The sequence below is a fragment of the Tetranychus urticae genome, chromosome 1 (assembly GCF_039701765.1).
Source record: "Tetranychus urticae isolate SD_2017Ah chromosome 1, NJAU_TeUrti_SD_1.0, whole genome shotgun sequence".
In the NCBI taxonomy this organism is placed as follows: Eukaryota; Metazoa; Arthropoda; class Arachnida; order Trombidiformes; family Tetranychidae; genus Tetranychus; species Tetranychus urticae.
This window is the reverse complement of record NC_142958.1, coordinates 19,987,806-20,005,541: the sequence shown is the minus strand read 5'-3', so window position 1 is coordinate 20,005,541 and position 17,736 is coordinate 19,987,806. Positions and strand designations below refer to the sequence as shown.

At 32.4% G+C, this 17,736-nt stretch overlaps 6 protein-coding genes and 1 long non-coding RNA gene across 12 annotated transcripts; 3 read left to right on the top strand and 4 right to left on the bottom strand.

The window, feature by feature from the left end:
- The first annotated feature begins 38 nt into the window (after positions 1 to 38).
- Positions 39 to 1,447, top strand: LOC107372111 (uncharacterized). Its single transcript, XM_015940269.3, has 2 exons — positions 39 to 479; positions 724 to 1,447. The coding sequence occupies exons 1-2, from the start codon at positions 307 to 309 to the stop codon at positions 767 to 769; spliced, it is 219 nt and encodes a 72-aa protein (XP_015795755.2). The 5' UTR covers positions 39 to 306; the 3' UTR covers positions 770 to 1,447.
- A 107-nt stretch (positions 1,448 to 1,554) lies between these two features.
- On the top strand, positions 1,555 to 3,302 carry LOC149094741 (RING finger protein 37). Its single transcript, XM_089270399.1, has 2 exons — positions 1,555 to 1,816; positions 1,971 to 3,302. Exon 2 carries the CDS (start codon positions 2,161 to 2,163, stop codon positions 3,190 to 3,192), a length of 1,032 nt encoding a protein of 343 aa, XP_089126525.1. The 5' UTR covers positions 1,555 to 1,816; positions 1,971 to 2,160; the 3' UTR covers positions 3,193 to 3,302.
- Positions 3,303 to 3,553: 251 nt separating this feature from the next.
- Positions 3,554 to 5,833, bottom strand: PAN3 (Poly(A) specific ribonuclease subunit PAN3). 6 transcript variants are annotated; one of them, XM_015940260.3, is made up of 3 exons: positions 5,662 to 5,833; positions 5,480 to 5,523; positions 3,554 to 5,387 (listed from the first exon to the last, which is right to left on the bottom strand). In XM_015940260.3, exon 3 carries the CDS (start codon positions 5,316 to 5,318, stop codon positions 3,822 to 3,824), a length of 1,497 nt encoding a protein of 498 aa, XP_015795746.1. In that variant the 5' UTR covers positions 5,319 to 5,387; positions 5,480 to 5,523; positions 5,662 to 5,833; the 3' UTR covers positions 3,554 to 3,821. The 6 variants fall into 6 exon arrangements, with proteins under 6 accessions (XP_015795746.1, XP_015795748.1, XP_015795747.1 ...); XM_015940262.3 differs by having other exon boundaries at positions 5,484 to 5,523; XM_015940261.3 differs by having other exon boundaries at positions 5,667 to 5,833.
- A 698-nt stretch (positions 5,834 to 6,531) lies between these two features.
- On the bottom strand, positions 6,532 to 7,643 carry LOC107372112 (cuticle protein 10.9). Its single transcript, XM_015940270.3, has 5 exons — positions 7,583 to 7,643; positions 7,333 to 7,437; positions 7,167 to 7,239; positions 6,912 to 7,095; positions 6,532 to 6,751 (listed from the first exon to the last, which is right to left on the bottom strand). Exons 1-5 carry the CDS (start codon positions 7,589 to 7,591, stop codon positions 6,682 to 6,684), a joined length of 441 nt encoding a protein of 146 aa, XP_015795756.1. The 5' UTR covers positions 7,592 to 7,643; the 3' UTR covers positions 6,532 to 6,681.
- Positions 7,644 to 9,045: 1,402 nt separating this feature from the next.
- Positions 9,046 to 9,453, top strand: LOC149094740 (uncharacterized). Its single transcript, XR_016201079.1, has 2 exons — positions 9,046 to 9,178; positions 9,324 to 9,453. It is a non-coding gene; the product is annotated as an uncharacterized LOC149094740 (long non-coding RNA).
- Positions 9,454 to 10,195: 742 nt separating this feature from the next.
- Positions 10,196 to 14,249, bottom strand: Glys (glycogen [starch] synthase). Its single transcript, XM_015940255.3, has 6 exons — positions 13,831 to 14,249; positions 13,168 to 13,739; positions 12,139 to 12,522; positions 11,897 to 12,063; positions 11,156 to 11,735; positions 10,196 to 11,090 (listed from the first exon to the last, which is right to left on the bottom strand). The coding sequence occupies exons 1-6, from the start codon at positions 13,985 to 13,987 to the stop codon at positions 10,896 to 10,898; spliced, it is 2,055 nt and encodes a 684-aa protein (XP_015795741.1). The 5' UTR covers positions 13,988 to 14,249; the 3' UTR covers positions 10,196 to 10,895.
- A 308-nt stretch (positions 14,250 to 14,557) lies between these two features.
- pyd3 (beta-ureidopropionase pyd3) lies at positions 14,558 to 17,700 on the bottom strand. The gene is made up of 7 exons (XM_015940268.3): positions 17,496 to 17,700; positions 17,125 to 17,384; positions 16,755 to 16,849; positions 16,147 to 16,308; positions 15,425 to 15,676; positions 15,115 to 15,312; positions 14,558 to 14,979 (listed from the first exon to the last, which is right to left on the bottom strand). The coding sequence occupies exons 1-7, from the start codon at positions 17,591 to 17,593 to the stop codon at positions 14,896 to 14,898; spliced, it is 1,149 nt and encodes a 382-aa protein (XP_015795754.2). The 5' UTR covers positions 17,594 to 17,700; the 3' UTR covers positions 14,558 to 14,895.
- Positions 17,701 to 17,736: the final 36 nt, after the last annotated feature.

Genomic DNA, 17,736 nt, shown 5'->3' with positions numbered 1-17,736 from the left:
TAGGAGTTTTAGGTTCAGGCTTTGTTTACACTTTTGGTTCTGCTTTAAGCTATTGTCCTATTGTATTTACCTTTTACCGATTGAATCATCGTTAATATCTTCGTTATAATTTTAACGAATTCAATCCCTTCAATCATTAATTAGAGATCTATATCAAGTAAAAACCGTAAAGTTATCCTATTGAGTTATTTTAATTGTTATAGTGACCTGAAATTCTGTACCTTGTTAATGATAATGCTTTGACCCTTGGTAAGGATAACTTATTTTATCACATTACATTTGTGGTTGTGTCCTGTAGCTATTAACATGTATGCCCTCAACGTTCAGCCATCGGAAGCTTTTCAAGCTATGACCCTTCATCAGCGACTCTATTTTGTCACCGCTTATTATAAGGCGAAAAAAAATCTCGAAGGAGCCATTGCAATTCTTAGAGAGGAATATCCTGATATAGTATTGCCGACAAATCGAGAATTACTTCTGTAAGTTGTATTACCTTTTTTTATTGAATATCCCTAATCATTCATTCCTAGTTCTATGTATGTACAATTCAGCCGAGAAAATGGTCAATTTCATATGCTAATTGTCACTGACAGTTTATCCCCTGGTATTATGCATTTGCTGAAATCCATAGTATCAGGCAATTTTTATTGATAATTCATCTCTATTAAAAATCTACATTGAATTGTAAAAACTAACCAGCATTCTCTATTTTCTTATTTACAGATTAGTTTCTGAATTTGAAGCCACTGGTACACTTGAGTTGAAATAATATCTCACGGACTACCTTTAATGATTATATTGCTTTGATCGATTGCTGATTTCCGTTTGTTTAAACCTAATTACAAATGCCAAATGCACGAAAGATGAAGAAATCACCATTATAAACAAGGGATCAATAGTGCATTGAATGTATCGATTTGGAATCATCTTTGGGAAACTTAATCCTGGAAAAATTAGCCCAACTGAATATTTATTTGCGAGTGATTGGAAATCGAGATTTAATTTTGATTTTTTTCAGCCAAATGCTTAGCGACATCCAACAAGCGACATATTTAATTTATCCTGTTAATTTCATTTCTCTATTGTCTCGCACCTTCTTGAATAATTCTGTCAACTCATGATTTTGCTATCATTCCCATTACTCGTCTTATAAGTTGCTATGCAAGATAACATAGTACTAGTCAATAATAAGTAACAATATTAACCAAATTGTGAAAAAATTACCTCTTCTAAACTTGATTACTCACCTTGTCCAATGTCTTATTATAATTTACTTGGTACAATTTAAAGATTCCAATTTGTGGATGATTGATTTGATTGTATAACATATTACTCGAACATTTATTGGTTTACTTATCGACTTCATTCCAGATTTCAAATAACCACATTTCTGCTATAAAACAAAAGTCAACAAAAATGAATTAGAATAAATTAAAATTAAAATAGATTTGATTAGCTTTCCATTTTTTTGCCATCTGGTTACCAATAGTTACAGCTTTGGGGATGAAATTTTTAGCTTTTCTTGCCTTTGTTTACACTTTTTTATATGTGCTTTAAGGTATTGTCACAACTCAATGGCTGTTACTATTATTAATCATTTGACCGATTAAACCATCATTAATATCTTTGTTATAATTTTATCAAGTTAAATCCTTTCAATCATTGATTGAAAATCTGTGTCAAAAACAATCGTAAAGTTACTCTATTGAATTATTTTCATGCTTGGTTTAAACTCAACTCCTGCTTTAAGCCTCTGTCTACTCATAAATGTAAAGATAATATAGCTTGAACTCGAACCTTAATCATCATTAAATCGGTGAGTTACTCATTAATTGTAAAGAATTTAACAATTTTATCTCATAAAGTGAAACGTTTTTCAATATTTCTTTTTCATCCCATGTTCTCTTATTTTTATTTTTGTTCCAACCTTTATTCTTCTTTTACACATTCCTGTACCTCTGGTAATTTAGTTGAAAAACGACCAGTGTGGCTCTATTTGATTGGATAAGCTCAATCCACTCTTAAATCTAGCTTACTTTCAATTTAAATTACAACGCAATTAAAGAACTATAATCACTATATTCACTCAAAGACCCCTTCAAGCGCAAGATAGGAATTTTTCTTGTGATTTTCTACACTTAAAGTGAACGCAACTTTACAATGTCAGTGGATTTGTGTGATGTTAAATATGGAACTTGGGCAGAGACAGGTGATGGTGTTACTTATATCATGCCGAATCCTGATAGAATCAGATCTGGTCCAGAAAGAGGTACAACAACACGCTCATGTGCTCCTAGTGGCACTAAAGATATAGAATTTCGATTCATGGTTCCAATTGATATTCGGGCTATAAATTTAAAATTTACCATCGACGGTATATCACAGTCTGCGCTGAATTTGAAACATTGTGGTTTAAAAATCTTAACGTGGCATATTCCAGTCGGTGAAACCAGTGTTTATCCCAATAGAATTTTTCGCACTTTTGTTTTAACCAGATCAAATGTTTTGATAACTAATGACGGTTATCAAATTAGTGAATCAATGCGAAAAAGTGGTTTCCACATGGATCCTTGTTATCCCATGGAAGGAGCAGAAACTGCACAAATCTTACCTGAACATCAACCAAATTGTTTGAATGTTGATAAATTAAAAATCAAATTGACCCGTTTACCTGAAAGGAGCAGAGTAGATTTTAACAAAATTGTCATTTTAGGGCAACCATCGTCGATTGCATTCAATGATAATCGCTTCAAGACACTAACAGCTCGAATGCTTAGCTTCAAACCTGAAGTTCCAAAAACTCCTATCAAAAGGCCACCAAGGCATACATTTTCTGGTTGTCATGGACCTGCTAATACTTCAAGAGGTATGCGTATGGTTGAAGCAACACGCCGACGTGAAGAGTTCAATATGCCACCAGAATTTCTCGATCCTTTTACCAATGAATTAATGGAATGTCCAATGATTATGCCTTGCGGAAAATCAGTTGATAAAGCATATCTACAAAAGTATCTTAGATTAGAAAGAAAATGGTCTAGAAATCCAAACGATCCTTTCACTGGAAAACCTTTCACTCGTAATGATCCAAACAACTCTCCTAAACCAAATCAAAGTCTGAAAATTAAAATTGATACTTGGTGTTTAAAATCTATGTTTGGTGAAATTCCTGCTTGGTATAAGTATAAAAGCTGATTACCCATCAATTACTTAATGATTCCAAGTTAAACATCATTTCAATGTGTCCGATTTTTTGTCAATATTTTCCTTTTATCTTCATTACAATACATCTAACTTAAACTTTACTTGTGATATTAATTCAAAATTTTCTACGTGAAAAAATAATTACTATTCTGTTTAATCTCTTTGATTTGTTAATCAACTGGGAATTCTTCAAATAAGCTTATTTGAAATATTATTTTTTGAACATTGACTGTTCAAACTGTTTTTTTTATATCAAAGTGCCGAACATCGTAAAAAATCCGATCATTTAAGTAATTAAAGTTGAATAAAAAGCAAAAATGCGAGTTTTGAACAAATTAAAATTGTCTTCACGATCAGAACAAAAAATATCTTTTACTTCATTGTTCAGTTAAATTTTTTGTACTCTTTCGGTTTTTTTGGTTCCAGTCTTCGCTTTTGATCGATTAGATTCAAAATTCAATTCACTTCTGAAACCAAAGAAAATCAATTGATTGTAGATAAAATGGATGATGAAAAAATTGATATAATCATGGAAGAATAATCAATTGAACCACTGCGAACTTAAATCTCTTCTTCTTTCCGAGTTTGGTTTTGTTTGTATGATTTTATTGTACCAGTGATCACAAGAGTAGTTCGTTGAAAGCAGATTCACAACATTTTTTAAGCTCCGCAAAGGAAACTATAAGAACATTTTGATCGTCACGTGAAACAAGGCAAATTTTTTCTTGAGATCCTGCATCGAGCTTATTTAAAGTAGATACAATATGGCCCATATCAATCCATGGATGTCCATCTTCAGAAACTTGATGAAATAGATAGTCTCGGAATAGTTTAAGAAGATAACGATCCCCAGTTTCAGACCATTGTGGATCCATTCGGTATTCTGGCCTTTCATTGATGGTTCCCAATTTACAAAGGAGACGGAATAATCGACCATTATCTATCTCTTTGGCCAATTGATTTTCGATAACGTCGTATCTAGAGTATACGGTGTCCAGTTGAGCATAAAATCTACCCCCTATCATGGGCATTATTTCATTAATATTGTTACCACGTTTAACTGTTAATAAAAACAGAACTAGTGTTCGCAGGTCAGTTGAGTAGTTGCGTGCAATTAATTCCAGTGATTGGGGCCAGTTTTCTCTTTCAACAGCATTCAAAGAATTACATGATAAGGCCAGGAGAACTTTACCCAAAGCAATGAGATCTTCTTGCTGTAATTGAGGTAAAACAACTTTTGGATTACATTGAGCAAGCTCTTGGAATGGATTAGGAGATATAACATCAAATATGCCACAAGAGCTTAAACGCAGTCTTGGATTGGGATGATATTGTCCCAAGGCTGGAGAATTGTCTGGCATCTGTCCACTAGTGATAATTATTTTGGTCGGATCAAATACTCGGCAGGCAAGACCATTGGCATGAATTGTGCGTAAAGCGGATGATAATTGAATAATTATGGTCCATATAAGTGGCTCAGGCAAAAGTTTAGCTCGAAATGATTGTTGTTGACTATAAGGACGTGCTGCTCCTACGAGTCCGTTGGCATGTCCTCCTAAGCCTCCTGGTCCTCCATGGTGATGATTAGTAAAAAATTGGCTCATTAGAGTTTGGGCCCCCGGAAAGTAATCGTAAACAAAAATAAGAGAGTTGTCTCCGAATGCTTTGGTCGTAAATACTTGTCTTAATGGAACAACATTGGCATGTTCCAATTTTTTCCAAGCATCTATTGAATTACTTAAACTTTTAAAATTACTTGTGTTTGGTTGAAATCCATGGACTCTTCTTAAACAATAAACATCACCTGTCCACATATTTACAGCTCGATAAACGCTGTTCACATAACCGAATGTTGTTGATTGAGTGGATACTGGATTTTCTAAAGGTGTCAGTTCCCTATAATTATCAACCTGTTCTGGTATGTCAGGATAAAGTTCACTGTTGAGAGGGCTGTACATAACACTTTGCTTCCTTAACAATTCCACTTTAATCTCGTCTGCAGTAAAATAAGAAGGTGGCGGAGGTGGAGGAGGGTTAGTTAATGACCCAGTCGCTGGTGTACTAGGGGCGAATTGATTTGGCGTTCCTGGCCCTCGATGTGAATGATTCGGTAACATGGTCAACAATAAATATGTATATTCTAATGGAGGAAAAGGTTTAAATTTGCGATATTTCTATCCTGGAATCTGTCAAAAAACAAAAGGTAAACAAAATTAGTGATATCACCACAGTTACAACGAAAAATACTGGGAAATTCAGAGTAAAAGAAATGAATTACCAACAGGTTGTCGTACTGGCCAAGTAAAATTATAGAACAACAAGCTTCAAACACAATATTAAGAAAAACAAGAAAAGTAAGCAGAAAGAGAATGGAAAGTAATAAAAAAGCATAAAAAACCAGCTTACAGAACACAGTTCATCATAACATTAACGTTCTAAGCTACAACAATGAAAGATTACCTTACACAAAATGAATTTTGTATTTATCTGATTTTATTGGTTAAGATGGCAACTCCAGGATTTTCCAATAGATTCGATAACTGTTAATTCATGAGGCAAGCCAACTAAACATTTTGATAGGTTATTAAGCACAATTCACGATGATTATAATTAGACTTTTACCTGGCTTTGAATGACAACAAATTATTGTTTGACTGGTTAACTGGTAAAATGGTGTGCATTTTGATGTTCCCTCTTGTGTACAAGTAACTTTTAAATGGCGCCTCCTTCAAGTTTTTCTTCAGGTTGAAATTCATTGCTTACAATTAAAGATATTTTATTTATTAGAATTTGCCATTTACAATTTATGAATGCATTACTAATTAAAATCAATTAAATTTCTTCTTCAGTTGCAAATCTATTCATAATTTTGTGATGATATTCTGATAAACTTTGATGTGCTTATCAGAATTGTAATCAAACAAAATATACTTTTTACCATTTCATTTCAAGCAATGGGTCATTTTTACTCTATTTTATTGTCAATTTTTTTAACTATTAATATTTAATCTTGTTATTTTATGTGTGCTATATACTAGATTTATTAGGATAAATGAAGTCTATGGATGGTAACACGGATAAGTGGATTACCTTGAGATTGAATAATGCTGTAAATTGGTAAACATAATTACTTATCGGTGAGATTTATGATTATTTTATCATTGACTAACAAGTTTGGATTTTCATTATTGATGAGAAATCTTAATCAATGGTAGACTTTCATAAAAATAAGTAGGGATGAATCTACTGCAGAATTGTGATGGAGCGAGTAACATTTGATCAGAATAATTCAGAGCAAATTATAAATATGGAACAAATAATGGAAGCTGATTTTATCGTTTAGAGACACAGTTTTTATTGGCTCGTCACATAAATTATCATAAGATCGTGATAGTGATGTTACAAATGATGATGTTTCAATATTAATGTAATGTATATGTATAATTTTACCTGTTAAGGTAAGGTAAATTTATTAATAATTTAATGGTGGACACCGTGATGACCGTGAGATCCATGGTGGGGTTCCCATCCGGATGGAACATGAGTGTGGCTATATGAAAAAAAGGTAGCAGAAAAACAATGTAAGTCTCGATGAAGTGTAAAGAATGAGTTGTTCTAAAAATGATATTTTCTGATATTTTCATGTGTAGTCGATTATTTGTCTGATTTTAAGATCTCTTTAGAGTTTTTATTTTATCGATGTATCTTACCTGTGTCCATGTGGGTCTGGGCCATTGTAGATAGCGTCAGCAGCATCAATAGATCCAGTTCCAGGTTCGTTGGTCTTGATCTTTGCACGGAAACCAGCCTTGTCAGCGATGTATTGGACTTGTCTTTCACGACCATCGACATCTTTCAAGCTGTATTCGCCGTGCTTGTTACCCCAAGCATCACCTGAAAAAAGAAGATAATTCAAATGTCAGTCGTATTATGTCCATTTCGAAGAGATTGATTTTAAATCCTACCTTCTTCATGTCGTGAGTTTTTGGCTCCTTTTGGGTCAACAATGTCATAACCGAATTTGTAGTTACCCCAAGCCTTTATAAGATGAAAATAGAATAGGTAAGTTCACAATTGTCCATTGAAAAAAATATATACACACGAAACAAACATTGGTAACACTTTACTTACATCCTGTTTTCTGTAGGTGTTACTGTGTCCTCCGTGTTGAGGGTATTTTCCATTGGCGCTGACAGCGATAACCAAGACGAGGAGGGAAGCGAGTAAGAAGATAGCCTAAAGGCGAAACAATGATGAAACAATAGGGAAAAATATTAGAATTGATGAGTAAAAAATGTTAAACTTATAAGATGTATCTTTTTGGTAAGAATCCAAAACATTTGCAATTGTTATGAATTTGATTTAGCAAATATTCACTAACCTTAGACATTGTTTTTTGTTTGTTTGTTTACTTGTTTGTTTACACTAAGTTGTAATGATTGAATGTTGAATGTTAGTTGAAACTTTTTCGACTGGCTTAAATTCATTTACGACTCTCAGTTTTGTCACTACAATTCTGAGGCTGGACGTAGGAAATTATCATCAAATTAAAAGGTTCCAATAACACCATATAATTATGATCCAATAGACAAACAAGTGTCCATAAGGAGGAGACAATAGTGCTAATGATAAAGGTGATAATAGTTTTAAATTGTCATCTTAACTGATCGACAATATTGTCACTACAAAAAGCCTCTCCTCCCACTTTTCGAGCACCATCTCCACCCTCTTAAAATCAATCAGCTTCTTTGAATTTCCATAACCAAGATGCTAATTAGGATAAGTTTCAATGAAAAATTGATACAAATAACTTTCAATAAAAGAAAGGAAGTAGGCTTCCGAAAAGGTCGAACCAGTTAGATAACCATTGATAATATAACTCAGCTAAGAATGGAGTAGATTAGCATGGTTATGATGATGGTAGTGATGATTATGATGATAAAGTATGAACGCAATGATCCTTGGTGGTGGTAGTGGAACCCTAAACTTAACTCTTTTTCCGCCTTTGAATATGAAAGCTAAAAGAGAAGGAAAGAGAAAGAGTAGTTAAACAGATGACAGCCATTAGTTCAAGTAATGTATCGTTCATTACCGCTGATTGTGGGTTGATAGGTGAATTTAGAGAAAGTTGTTTGAAGACAAAAAGGGAAAAGGGTATTATTAACAATTTAGGTAATCACCAAATGATAATGAAGATAGTTAAAAAGAAAAAGAAAAATAAGCGAAAAAATGAGACAAAATCTTACATAATGTAAAACTATAGCGTTTCGCCAGAAAGGAAATGATAACAAATCACAAATTTTATGCAAATATTTTTGTTTCTAAATAATTATAACTGTTATACTTATTATTATACTAATGTTGTCTTTTTCTCAATACAATCAATACAAATAATCAACTTACCTGATCAAGTGTTTTGATGAATTAAAAATGAAGTTCACCTTATAGTTTTAAATATTTGGCTGTCTGTAAATACCTTAAAGTTAATAGTACCAGGACATTAGAGGGTTTATCGGTTTGATGGTTAGTCAAGATTAAACACATTGACAGTTAAATAAAGAAATCAGTTAAACTGACAATAAATGGTTTTGGATAATTTAATTGATCACATTAGATAAACTATTTTTGTTTTAGACAAAAAGAGACAAATAATTTTCATATTGACACTTGATATCTTTACAAATCAAAAGCCCGCTCAAAATTGAGGGAAAGTGTAATCATTTAGATGCAGCTGCTTGTCTTTGCAATTAACAGCTGAAGCTTTTTCGCTTCTCTGAATTTTATCAATTGTGATTTCCATCAGATCTATTGACTTATCATCATGAACAATCTATAAATACTAAAATTAACCTTAAATTAGTCCATTGCAGGTCTAAAAAAAGGCTACGCTGATATTTGTTCGTATTTAATTTGTTATCCAAATTGAGACCAATTAAACTTTCAAGCAAACTTCAACTCAATGTGATCATCTAGACAGGTAATTAATTGCTCTTCTAATTAAATTGTCAGCTTTTCAGCTTTTAATTGTTACAAGATCACACTCTGAAAGATCAACAATTATAACCATAACTTGGAACAAAAATCATTAATCGTTTTTAATGTTACCTTCTAATTATTTCCAGTACAAATGATTAACAGATTACGAGGGTGACCAGATCAACTCTTTTCTATTCAATTGATTCTAACAAAAAAGTGTTAACTTAATCAAGATCATTGTTGTTGCACAATAAATTGAACTAATTAATAAGAAAACAGATTTTCAATCAATTCATTTGATGAACAATTAACGAATTGATAAATTATCCCATTTTACCAATCTATTGATTGTCTTGCAACACCTTTAGACAATTGTAATCAATTGATTGAAAGTAGAGTCTAATATTTACTCGATTTGATCAAATAGACCCAAAAATCCATTGATTGGTGGCTTTCAAACCCTAATGAAACTCAATTTTAATCTAATAGACCTGTTCATGATACTGATACTGAGACACTCAGATCAGGTTAAATAATGATTATTATTGATAATTAATAACGATAGTTTGCATAATCAACAAATGATAGTTATCATTGTTTTTGTTTACTAAATGCGTAACAATTAAGATGCAAATAATGATTATAATGAGATTCAATGAAGTATGAAATGACACTTTTTAAGGTTTACACGCATTTACTATTGACAATAATGAATGATATACAGAGTTAATTGTTAGGCATCTTTAGTGGAAGCAATTTAATTTAAACAAAATGATTGAAATTTTTAGTTGAAAGGATAAGCAATTTAATTAGGGAACTGAAAAGTTAAATGGAATCACTCAGGAAGAATATTAATAAAGATTAATCATGATTATCAATAATCAAAATAATAACCAACAATCATGGAGTTTTTTATATCTGTTTAAAATGATAATTTACTAATTGGTGATTTTTCTTAATCAATATAACGACATCTCCATTACAATAAGTTTACAGAAAATAAATGATGAAATGAAAATGTTGTTAAATAACATTTATTTATATTGTATTAAAGGCAACAAAATTAACAACAAATCAACAGTCAAATCAATAATGGGAACAATAATATTAGTTTGTATTACGGAAGACAATTTAATCAAATGTCTTAATTTCGGATTGAAAAGTTGATTTATTGCACAATTTGGTATTTGATTAAACATATTTGTCCATTGAACCGTAAGTTGATTTGGAATCAATTCTAATAATTTCTTCTTTATAATTTAACTGACTTTATAAGGCCTTTAATTGGTAGATTTAGATTAAAATATTGTTAATTATTGTATAAGATAGCATGATAATCATTTGAATTTTTCATTTTACATACAATGAGTGGGTTGAAACTTGATAATGAAAAGTCATTTTGTGTCTCTTTACAGTTGAGTTTTTCACCCAATAAGATTAACTCTTTCTAATTAACTTTGATTGCTTGATGGTTGAATTGAAAAATTTTTGCTGACTGACTGGTTGACAAAATGGTTGAACCGACATTGAACAATCAAAAGTGACCATCAATTCAGTAATTGAGCCTTCAATTATTGCAAGCGTTGGCTCATTGGGTTTTGGGTTAATTTGACTTTTCTTCATTGAGTGCCACATTGATTAGTTATCATTGCTTAAAAAATTAAAATGATATTGTTTAACAATCTCATTTAACTGACTAATTAGGTTAAAAAGATAAACTAATTGTCATCAGAGCTATCATCATCACTGCCAGGGATTGAGGCAACAGGAGTCATTGCACGAGATCGACGAGGTGAAGGTGGTTCACTGAAAGGTCTAGGATATTTGATTTGCAGTCTTTCCTCGAATTCGTCTTCTGGAAGAAGCTCAGGATGGGCACGGGAAACTGAAAGTCGCCGAGAGCGTGCATAATACTGTAATATAAAAGTAGAATAAGATTATTCAGTGTTGATAATTTGAGTGTTTGTTTCAAACTTACCACACCAAGACTTTTCCAATCTAATAAGTCACTTAATCTTTCAGTTCGATTTCTTTGTATAATTCGCTGACGCCTTGTTAACGCACAAAAGTCGTACATTTGTTGAGTCAATTGTTGAACAGATTCCTCTGGGCTTTTGAATCGCCGATCAACAATATAAATACCATAAGACATTGGATCTGCAACATGATCGGCAATGAAACATCCAAAACCTGAAAGGTTGGTAGTAACACTAGGTATTCCCATAACAGTACATTCCGCTGGTGTATAGCCCCATGGTTCATAATAGGATGGGAAAACTCCTAAATGGCATCCACGAACAAACTCTTCATAATCCATACTGAAAAGGGGATTAGTGGATGATAAAAATTCTGGATGGAAGATGACTTTAACACGATCCGAACGATTGTTGAACAATTTACATCTACGTATGGCAGATAAAACCTGATCAGTTGAGTCTTCAAGCATGTTATGAGTACATATTGGTGGCAGTGTTGACCTTTGCGCAGAAAGGATGCATCTTTTAAGTTTAACAATGTCCGCTGATTGGAGGAGTTGATCACCCGTTGGCATGTTTCCACTAAGATGAAGAGTTGAAAATTGTCCAACAAATGACGAAGACATTTGAGAAAAAAGAAATAAAGATTATCTCTCAATTATTGTAAATAATGAAATCAGGTGACAGCGAATGAGCATCAAATATCACCAATAGTGGAATATCTGAGTCATCTAAAAGTTTACCTTAAAGCAATTTCAAATAATCGAGAACCAATATCATCTTTAACCTCTTCTACGGTAGTCCTAAATTGCTTAGCAATTGCTTGACCTTTTAAAGACTCCACATTGAAATTATTAGTACGAGATGGGAAGATTAAAAAGGCTATTACAGTTGTGTCCGGCTTTTGTGACTATAAAAGATGAGAAAGGCAAGATCAGTAATTGTTAGTCAAATTAAGAAACAAAGAAATTGAAATTGTATTTACTTTAAGCTCGTGATTGAGACGGGCTAAACTTTCAATAAAAAGATCAGCTCCTTTATTATTAAACTCATATCGACCAGCGATGAAAAAATAAAGAGTTTTATCTAGATCGAAATCATAATGACCATGGAAATGACCTCGCACAAATTCGTGAATCTTTTCTTTAGCTTTACAATGGAGATTTTGAAACTCGTGGATTGCATGAAACCTTTTAACATTAAGACCATTTGGAGTGACAACGTCAGGTTTACGTTTGAGTAAATGTTCCGACTCAATCGCAGTAATTTCAGAGACTGTTGTGAAAACATGTGCTGAATGTGCTGCTGCTCTTTCAATACAGTATCTATGATAAATTTGTCTGTCTCCGGCTTCTTTATCCAAATTGAACTGAAAATTGAGAGAAACATAAGATTGTTAAATTTCATTTCACTTTTCTTAAACCACCCACAGAAGTAACGAAATAATTCAAGGTAAATCTTTGATTTGAACCGGTTTACTCATCAAAAATTATTTGAGGTTGAAGACACTACTCAATAGATGCCAATTATGTTTGCTCAAAGTTAATTTCAAATATATAAATTAACCATTAACCAGACATTTGCAAGCTAAAGATTAAAGTATTATCTTGCGGTTCAAAATAATTTAGTCTGGTTAAAGAAGGAAACATAAAATTCCAAGAGTCAAGAATATTTTGAGCTTATAAAGACTGGTAAAGATTACTTGTCCTTAACCTTGATCAACACTTAATTTCAGAGCATCCAATCAATCCAATCAATATCATATCATCGGCTTCCACTTTATAATGAGCTTAATTATAAGTGATCAATTAAAAGTAAATAATAAGATAGCATTTGATACAATAAGCGGTTAATTGTCTTCTCACTTTAACCAGAGCAAAGAGAGGATGTCTTAACCAACTCAGCTGATTCGAGGTGAAACCAATTCTCTTTACCAGTCCTTTTTTTGTCACTTGAAACTGACAAATTATATTATTTAAAAAAATGAACCAACGATTTAATTAATCTTCATTACCTTATCAAGATTATTATAAAAATCAACTGCTCCAGCACATAAATATCGACCTAAGAGGGTTGCATGGGTAGTAAAAATTGTTGAAATATCTAAATGGCGAGTACGACACAAGATGAGACCAACTCCGGCCAGCCATTCGTGAAAATGAGCCACCAGTAGCGGGACACTGTCTTGAGCTGCAGCAACTTTAGTATAAAATGTTTCCATAAACCAGGCGACACAATAGCCAAAAATAATGGCATCATTTGATTCTATATCTGAATTAGGTATACCAATGGAACAGACATTCCAAAAATCATGTTTCCATTCAGCTAATTTCCACATGGCTGAACCAATATCAACCAAAATAACTTGAGGGTAACCATCAATCAGCCACCGACCATAATATAATTTAATTCCATGTGCGGCCACACTATCGATTGTTTCCTTCCAATAGCTTTCTTTGGGTTCCAACAATTCAACCTCTGTTTTAACCCAATGTTCCTTGTAAGGTCCAATGAGACAATATTGATCACCTAACTCGTCCACACTAACAGGAGCTTTACTTCGGATAACAGTATAAATACCTCCAACTAAACGTAGTAGAAACAACAAAGCACAGTTATTTTCGTAGAAATCAATAAATTTATTGTTGAATAAAGGATGGCAAAGATCAATGTATACCTTTATTGCACACTTCCCATGCTATCTCAAAGCAAAATGGATTGAGTTGATCCACAAAGGCTCCTTGATCAAGACTTTGATCTTCTAAACCTTCAATTCGATAGAAACGTCTAGATAATTTATTGGTTAAACTGGAACCACGAAATAGCGACGACATATTCAAGTTTAACACTTAATTTAATAGTTAACAGCAATAACTTAAAAGGACAGCGTTGAGGTCAAATGTATATAAAAAAACACAGTTGTAAATAAAAATAGACAGAGAGCAAAGGTAAAGAAAGTGATGGCACAAAAAAAGGGTAATAAATTTAATTCAATTATTGATGATTTTCCTCGCACAATTTAGCAGATATGTAAGCTAACCCCGAGATAATTAACTTTCTCTCATCATCTCTTGCAATCTTGAGTTAACTAAATCAAGGTTGAGAGTAAATCTTTGCTATCTCGAAGCAATAAAGTTGCCTCTTTCTCCTCACTTGAAACTGTAAAGGAGACTTTCTCTACTTTTTTATACTCACTCATCATCCTCTGTCTTTCTCGTCCCAAACTTACTTTCTTTTGATATCATCATCTCAAGGGATTCACTCACGCTTTGTCTTGTTACTAAAATACCTTTGTAAAAAAAAGATAAGAAACAGAATAGCTGAATAGCTCATCCATATAATCTTCTTGAAAATCAGCTGATTGTTTTCGTCAATCTGTTTCCTAATTTCAAGAATCCTCCAAGGCCGTTAAAACATCTTTATTATTAACGATCTTTAATATTTACGATCTTAAAGTTACAATGCATACAAACAGATATCCATTTATGACTGACTTTACAACAGTTTGAAACTTTTTTCTGAGTAAATAAACTGGACTTAATTAAAAAAATCTCATGATTGATTTTCAAGCTTGTACATTCGACTGATTGCCTCAATGCAACCATCAACTTGAATCATCTTGTCAGATATTTTCTTGTAGCTGCAAAACAACTTCCAAGCCATTCGTTTTTATCTTAAATTGCTTAATTATTAATTAGATTTAGGTTACCATAACATTTGTAATCGTCATCAATTATTTTCATTATTCTTTGATTATTTGTGGCTTGGAATCAGGTTTACAAGCTTCATCCAATTCTTTGGCATAGTAATCCAGCCGTTGTGTCATCTAGATCAGAATTGAAAACAAAACAACGAAACAGATGAGATACTGATTGCATTAGAGACAATGATAATGATAAAATAGTGATAAAAAATGCTAAAGTAGAACAATTGGATTCTAATAAATATCTGATTAGCTAACCTTAAAGCCCCATCTATCTTTAACTTGTCGACACAGATTCAAATCAATCTCGGCAACTAAAAGTCCATCCTTGGTTCGCGATAGACAAGGAGTTCTCGATCCATCTGGAGCGGTTATATAAGAAGATCCATAGAAATGGCCAAAATCTTTATGAGCTGGTAATCCATTTCCTGATGTAAACTCATTGGGAAAAGTTTCCTATAAATTCAAGTGATAAATAATTACATTAATAAAAGTAATAAATCGTTGATTCGTTTAAAATTTAATGCTTGATAAAATTAGCATTAAATATTTGTAATCGCAAACCTACAGTGCCAACTCTATTAACAGAGCAAGTATAGTAACTGTTTGCTATTGCTGCACATCGAGCTTCAACTGGCCAAAGATGTTCGGAAAGACCAGCAACAGTTGCGTTTGGATTAAAGACAATTTCAGCTCCATTAACACCGTACATTAACCAATTGAGGGGATGATGCCGTCCATAGCAAATATTGACCGCGATTCGACCATAAGCTGTTTCAAAAACTGGATGGCCCAGGTTACCTTCCATATAATAAGTTGACTGTTGAATGAGCAAAAAATATTCTTGATTAATGATTGAGTTTTGGTGAAATTATTCCTTTTTCATTTGTAACTGAATTGTAATCAGTCGGAAAACAGGATTACAAACTTGAGAAGATTTGTCTCTGTTTTGCTTGCTTTTATCATCAATGTTCATAATTATTATCATGTCATGGACGATACCCTGCATTTTCAAGGTAAAACCTTGAAATACAAGTTTTATGAGATCATCTGAAATAATAATAATCAAATTTCAATGAAAAGTAAAGATAACAAAAACTTATCAAAAAATAAAAACAATCACAAATGCATACTTGAATCATAATGAAACCATTGAATTTCCTTACATTTATCTTTCTTACAATGAATATCAATCAATTTGAATTGTTTTACTATTTTATCATATCAGCCTATTGATGATATTAGTATTAATATTGATTCGCAGATAATTAACTCGTGGAGGGAACTGACCTCATTGAAATCCCCAACTCTTGGAATGTGATTTTTTCGTGTTTTCCCAATTATTTTACCAGTTTGCGAGATAACAACGGCAGTATTCCAAATAGTATCACCGTGCTCTTCATCCCTTTCCAGAATAGGTGAAATCACAACCATGTTGTGTCGAGCTGCAAGCTGTTCAATAAAAAAATTTCAATTAATGTTGAGATCATACAAGGCAAGAGCAAACTAGATGTATTGAAATATAAAGCTTCCAAAGGACGCTAAATAGTTGAACTTCCGCAATAATTTTAACCGCTGGTGAAGTATAATTATTTTAGCTATTTAATCCAATCAATTATAAGTTTTTATCACTAAAAATTCAAACTATGACATTTGCATTTTTACATTAATGAGTTTGCTAGCTCATTTAAATAATAGAAGTGAGAAATGAAAGAGGGCGAAAAACATTAAGTTAATCGATCTCAACTGTACAGACTATTAGTATGATAATTGTATGGATTAAACCTTCTTTGTGGTGAACTTGAGTTTAATTCAAGCGTGAACTCACTAAATAGCCCTAATCAATGCATTCAATACGAATTATCAGCTTTTTTTCTTCTGAAGCTTTTAATACTAACCTCTTGGCATAATTTAGTTGTCGCTCCAGTTTCAGCACTTTCGGCAAATTCAGTCCATGGTAGTCTTTCACGTGTGCAAAATGCAAATGGCATATCTGAAATGAGTGATGAAATCGATAAGTTATTGAACTGATCGAGATAATTCAAATAATTTCATTGATTGTCACATAAGTTTGCGCCATCTAAATGTTGAAAGAATCACTATTCAGTGAAAATTTGAGTGGTCGCAATAAAAGTGATAAAATTAACTGAAAGCCTCGTAATTTGGATTTGAAAATAGTGATGAAATTGTTTTACAGGCAATAATTATGATAACCTGTAAGCTACAAACGTACCAGAGCAATCAAAATCAAAATGAAAATTAACTCACGCCATGTTTCTTGAAAACAAATTATATTAGCACCAGCTTTAGAGGCCAATGAAGTTATCGATGATATTCTGTCATGTAAAGCTGATCTTTGTTTATCAACTGGATCACTTGGAGACAATGGAATCGCATTTTGGACAACAGCAACTCTGACCAATCGAGGTGAACGAAGTTGCTCTGGTTCACAGTTAAATTTGTACGCTTGCAATTCAACATCAATGGAAGAGGCCACATTAGAACAGTCATCAGATAATTTTAGCTGTCTATTAAAAAAATACAAAATTTCAATTAGAATCAAATCAAAAGGAATGAAAAAAAGTAAACAATAAAGATATGGTTTTTGTTTTGTTTACTCGTCATCTGTTGCAACTTACTTAGGAATCCAACCATAGATATACTTTTTAACTTCATCAGATTGTTCAGCTGGAATATTTTGATCTATTAAATTATCAAAAGAAGGAATTAAGGCCATTTGGTTGATAAAGAAACACAAAAACTTAATTAAAAAAACAGAGACTTTATCACAAAATTATATCATAAAATACGTTTAGAGAAATAAGATACCAAAAACTGTAACAAATCTTCATATGGTTTCTCCTTAGTAACTGTGTAATC